Below are 6,000 nucleotides of genomic sequence, written 5' to 3'. Positions count from 1 at the left end.
TTAATATATGCATGGTTTTTAAAAGAGTATTTGTTTATATATAATTTTATCTGTAGAAAATGCAATTAAGAGAAAATTTTAGAAACAGTTGGACCCTCCACCAAAGTAGAACTAAAGTTTACTAGTCAGCAGGAAAAGCAGGATCATTGGAGTGTCAGGAAGGTCATATTTTACAGAGGAGATTATTAGGACTTATCCCAAATATTTGGCTGATGCCTTTATTCAAAGTGACTTACAACATTCTGTATAAAATTAGTTACAGTTCTTTGGGTTTTTGAAGTGAAGTGACTTACTCAGGTTCACACAGTGTCAGTAGTGAACTAGACCAAGAACATCAACGGGGCGCAGTGACACTTTTTTTGGAGCATCTGTATGGGTGGTCAATGTAACAAAAATCAAAATGTTAAAGTACATTATGAAGCTTTGAGAAGAAAGCTTAGGTGGAACAGCTGTGCATTTGTACTGGTGAATAAGAACAGCATGAAACACAAAGCCACTCCTGACACCCCCCAGGAAAGGGGTCCACCTGCCAGTACTAGACAGACACAAGGCCATGCTGTGGAGGCTTCCTACACCACTCTGTACCCTTAAAAATCTCAGGTCTGCTCTGCAGTAGGCTGGTTTTAAATGATTTATTAAATTACACAGAACGTACAGTTGCCGAGTTACAAAGAGAGTCCAATCTGGGCTGGTGTGTGGCACATCTCGATACACAGCATGTCCCCCTCCCAATTTCTTTATTTAGCTACAAGGAGTTAACATTGGATATTTCATACATTTCTATTGTGTCCACTGTACAATAGAAAGCAATTTGTTTTGTTTTTTTATGTAAAAGGTACATTCAGCATTCACTTAAAATCAAACATTTCTATTTTTATTAAAAAATAAAATGTCATTGTCAATAGTTTACAATTTGTATATTAAAGTACATTGCAAGAAAACACAATGGCAAAAAATTAGTGTACGACTTAAGACATATTAAACACTTTTTTTTGTATGTGCAGAAGACAACTGAAAAATTAGTAGTTGGATCATAATGGTTAACATTAAAAGAATTAGGAAAAAAAATAAGGTTGGACGCTTGGTCAGTACATATTCAGCTTTAAAAATGCAAAATACTCATAATTAAATATTTTATTGTTACAACCACTAAATAAAACAAAAAGGTAACCCAACGCAATGTTTAAGGTCGATCATGCAGTTAAGAGGTTTTTAAAGTCTGTTAGGAGTGTCGGTGGCCTGCTCCGTACGCGTCACACGTGTCCACAAACAGCCCATCTAAAGGTGTCTTTAAGGCCTGGCTGTCTGTTCACCCTGCTGCCCTGTTCAAGTGTTGGGGTGCTGGACCCCCGTCAGTGTGCTTATGTATTTTACAAGGCATTTTACAAATATTCCTAGTCATGTTTTTGGAACTTGCAAACCGCAAAAGATGACGTAACAAGTAGTAGTGTTACTATCAGCTTAAGGTGGTGTACACAGATGCTGAATTCAACGTGTTTTTAAAGCTCAATTACAAGATTTAAATCATCAAATATCTTGATGTTAGGTCAGTTTTCCTGTAAGATGCTTTTTTAATTATTTTTGCCAGTTCCCAAATAGACATTTCTTATTTAGCTGGTAAAGCTGCATGAAAAAAATCACAGCCCCAGAATTAGATTGAAATAAAAAATGGCCACCCTTTTCATACTAAAGGAAAATATTGCACTGTAGAAACTTCATATACTGCAATATGCAATACACAAACATCCAAATATCTACTTTAATCAAAACAGTGCTGCAGATTAATTGCAATGTTTTATGTGCCGACAAAAATACCGCATAACTAAAAACGTCAGAAAAAAATCGATGACGGGAATGACAGAGGAAAAATTTACATGACATGTGTGTCACAAACTGAAGATGGAGGCAAAGGCCAGACTGATTTGGCACTGCGTACATTTAAGAAGTCAGCCATATACATTCATCGGCTTCACAAAACAGCAAAATAAAACCATTGATGCGGTATGGAATATGAGGTGGGATTAAACAAACCTAAGTAAAGCACTTTATATTAACTGCCAACACCAATTATTATTCATATGGATGTTCTCGTTGTAACGATTTTGTGTTTTCTTTAAGGTAAAATGGTGCTGAGCGAGTTAAGTTTGAAGAGTCAAGTGAAGAACATGTGGAGTAACACAGAGGAGAAAAACACACAACTTAAAAGCGCAGGTAGAATGGCTATAGGACGAGTGCTCACTGGAGTCACAGATAAAGCTTCCTAAACCAGCAGCAGAAAGTTGGCGAGTTTCCCCGACACAGAGGAGTAGCCGTTATGTCCCAGAAGCATCACGGAGGCCACAATTATTTTTGCAAAGGAAAAAAAGAAATCTAAAGAAGGCTGCAGCTGCCGAAAGGGCTTTTATTTTTCTTGGTCCTCTGTTTATTGGGTCGAAGATTAATGACTTCTCCGCCATTAAAGTTGCTGTAATTTTGACATTCTTGACTTCCAATTGGCGAGTGAAACACACCTGGTATTGAAAGGAAACAAAAAGTGTCGTCTGTTAAAAACCAGCAACTAAAAAAATAAAAAGGAGCAGCTCGCCTCTAACTGCAGTGCCTTCAGACGGAATTCAGGCACCTTCACTTGTTTCACGGTTTGTTGTGTTGCAGCCTTGTGCTAAAATCACTTCAGCTTACCACCCCTACACAGAACACATCACACAGCACCCAATATCACAGAATGGCAAAACAAAAACAGGACTTTACAAATGATCACATATTTATTAAAAATAAAAACCTGAAATCTCACATTAGCACAAGTATTGAGATCTTTTGATGGCCTGGAGTCTTCTCAAGTCGGACATCACAAGCTTCACACACCTGCATTTGGAGATTTTCAGCCAATCTTCTCAAGCTCTGTAAGGTTGGATGGAGACTGTCGGTGGTCTTTCCAGACACGTTTGATTGAGTTCAAGCCTGGGTTCTTGCTGGGCACTCATGGCCATTAAGAGAGTTACCTCCTCAGTCATACCTGTGTGGTCTTTGTTTTGTGCTTGGGGTTCTTGACCTGTTGGAAGGCAAACTTTCAGCCCAGTTCAAGGTCCAGGTTTTCCTAAAGGAGATTTCCGTATTTTGCTCTGTTCAGCTTTCCCCTTGACCACCTTCTAGTCTCTAAAAACAACCCCAAAAATCATGTTGCTCTCACCACCAGGCTTTACTGTTGGAATGGTAGTGGCATGGTTGATGAGTGGGGCCTGGTTTCTTCCAGACATGAAAATCACCACTCGGGTTTTGTTTCCCCACAATCTGAGACCTTTTAGTGCCTTTTTTGCTTTAACTGGGCCTGCATGGGCATTTTCTTTTATTCTTGGGAAAGGCTTCTATGTGGCCCAGCATGGTGATTATCCATCTGGTAGTTTCTCCTGCCTCCCCAGCCAGGTTCTTGGTTGTCTCTCTTACGTAGGCCCTTCAATGATTGCTCAGTTTGGCTCGAGGAACACCGTGGTTGTTTAGCCACTGTGTTCTTGGGGATCTTCAATGCTGCAGAAAATGTATTGTAGCCTTCCCCAGATCTATGACTCGTCCCAGTCCTGTCTCTGAGTTCGGCAGGCAGTTCCTTGGACCTCATGGCTTGCTGGTTGCTGCTCAGCTGTAGGATCTTCTACAGACAGGTGTGTATCTTTCCTGGACAGTACAATCATCTGAATGGATCACAGGTGGACTCCAATAGAAGGTGTAGAAATATCTCAATGCTGATCAATAGAATGGGATACACCAGAGACAAGGCAGACAGTCTGAACACTTGTGTCAATGGGATATTTAAGCCGTTTAATAAAATTTGCAAAATTCCTAAAATCCTTTCTGGGATATTAAATGTTGCTTGGTAAAGTAAACATAAATTAAAATGATTTTAGCACCAGGCTGCAACATAGCAAAAATGTTAAAAAAAATAAATGAATGCTTTCTGAAGGCACTGTACATGTGTGTGACCCAAAGAGATAATCCATTAGCTAAACTGGTAAGTGGCTATCACAGCAAACATCATGAGGTTTATTGAATGGCAAACACACAAGGTTGGTATAAATGGCTTCAGCCTTCTTCTTCGTGTTCAAGTTACCATCGCCACTTTCTGCTACATTAATGCTCTGTAGAGGGGGTCTTTTGTTTTTTGGTAGGTGTGGCATTTTAAAAGCAGGGATAAAAAGTGATGAATGTGTGCCACAGCGTATACTCTGAATACTTGGTTTACATGCCAATAGTGTAGTAAAGGTGATCCCAGTTTGTTTTTCCTTCTCCACTTTAAGACCACCTGTGAGCCCACCAAACACAGCTGTTAGTGGATTAGGAAGGAGTGTGACACAGAGGCTCTCTGAAAGTCATTTAAAAGATTTTGATCCAGAATGATGTTACTTTGGTACCCACCCAGAACACGTGGCCCAGTCAGGTTGAAACTTGATTGCAGCGTTCGCAGGTTGGATTTTCCCCGGGAACATTTTGGATAATTTTAAAATGAGACAGATGTGCTCGATATACAACTCTGAGACGAATAATTGTATGCTTTGCACATACGGAGCTAGACTTCTTTTGCTCAACTGGAAGAACCCTAACTCTCCCATTCTAAGTCAGTGGGTAACTGATGTTATAAACTATTTGAAACTGGAAAAAAATCAAATTTTCAGTTAGAGGATCTGTGCAGAACTTTTTCAAAACCTGGCAGGATCTGATCAATAATATTTTAGAATAATTTTTAAAAGCACTGAGGAAGCAAATTCTCTTCCCATTTCTTTTTCTTCTCCATTTATCTTTATTCACTTATTAACTCATCTATCTACTTATTTTTACTAGCTTTAAGTTTTACTCTGCTGGCCATGGTCTCTTTCTCAGGGGTGGGGGTTGATTTGTTTTTGAACCTACTTTTATAAAAATTGATCTATTTGGATGGAATGTATGGATTACAATAAAAATCAAAAAGAATACTTGTTTTAAAGGGGACAGCTCAAAAGTATAAGTTAGATAAACAAAAGGAGGCCACTCAGGCTGCTAAGCGTGTTTGGTCAGCTAAAACCAAAAGACAATGTCACATTAACACGACTTTTCCAGTGATTTGCAATCGCAGACCTCATTAACAGAGAGATTCGGGGGGGTAGGAGTCCGGGGGTATTAGTTGAAGCTTGCTCTCCTTACACTTAGTCATGTAGTTTGGCATCCCCAGTAACTCAAATCAGACCAGTCTGTGGCAGTACAACTTTGTTTCTTAAGTTGTAAGGGTGGGCTTGTGTGTGTGCGCACAACAGCTGGCACCCAAGGAGTGCTTGGCCTGGAGGCAAAAAAAGAAATGCAGATGCTTTGAACCGCACAAACAGAAAAGAGGCTCATCCGTCTGATGGCTCATGTTTGTCCCACGTGACAGAATTTAAAAACAAAAATAAAAGGGCTGTGACTGCAGTCGCCATACCTGGAAGACCTTCATACACAGTGCCAGCACATTAAAATTGGCCGTGATCAACCTTGTGGTAGTTTGGCAATTTGAAACTGGGCTGAAAAATCTTCTCCGAGAGAATCGTGTAATCTGCCACTCCCTGCAATTCCCAGTACTGTGATTTGCAATCCTCAAAGCAACAAGACCCAGCAATTGCAGTTATTAAGTCTGACTTGGTCACCGACTAGAACGTGTGTAGTGAGCTGTTGGCTTTAGGTCCACATGTCAACAGGTAGCCCTGAGTTTGTAAAGCTCACAGCTGTAACTGCTAACCAACACAGAATATGAAATACACTTACCAATTTTATTGCTGGTTGAGTGAACTATTTCAGGCTCTTCTGCCGTTTGCCGTTTCAGTCGCTGAAGGTACTTGTCTGCCAAGTACTTAAACACTAAGCGAAAAATAAAAAGTTTCAGATGTTTAGAAGAATAAAAAAAAAAAATTGAAGTCTTCATAATTACAAGTAGGGCAGACACAGACACTCAAATCTTGAAATGGTTTTAACTTTCAAAAGCATTTTTTCCCCCACATACAAATA

At 39.6% G+C, this 6,000-nt stretch overlaps 1 protein-coding gene across 1 annotated transcript in view; it reads right to left on the bottom strand.

Moving 5' to 3' along the window:
• Positions 1-617: 617 nt before the first annotated feature.
• The window catches only part of rab23 (RAB23, member RAS oncogene family), a 28,331-nt gene continuing 22,948 nt past the window's right edge, over positions 618-6,000 (bottom strand). The window contains exons 6-7 of the mRNA XM_028820303.2: positions 5,761-5,853; positions 618-2,510 (exon numbers count right to left, since the gene is read on the bottom strand). Coding sequence (XP_028676136.1) covers positions 2,371-2,510; positions 5,761-5,853 — 233 coding nt within the window. The 3' untranslated portion in view covers positions 618-2,370. The remainder of the gene's footprint in view (positions 2,511-5,760; positions 5,854-6,000) is intronic.

This window comes from Erpetoichthys calabaricus, chromosome 15 (assembly GCF_900747795.2).
Source record: "Erpetoichthys calabaricus chromosome 15, fErpCal1.3, whole genome shotgun sequence".
NCBI lineage: Eukaryota > Metazoa > Chordata > Cladistia > Polypteriformes > Polypteridae > Erpetoichthys > Erpetoichthys calabaricus.
Note: the sequence above shows the minus strand (reverse complement) of the source record. Positions and strands in the feature narration are given on the sequence as shown.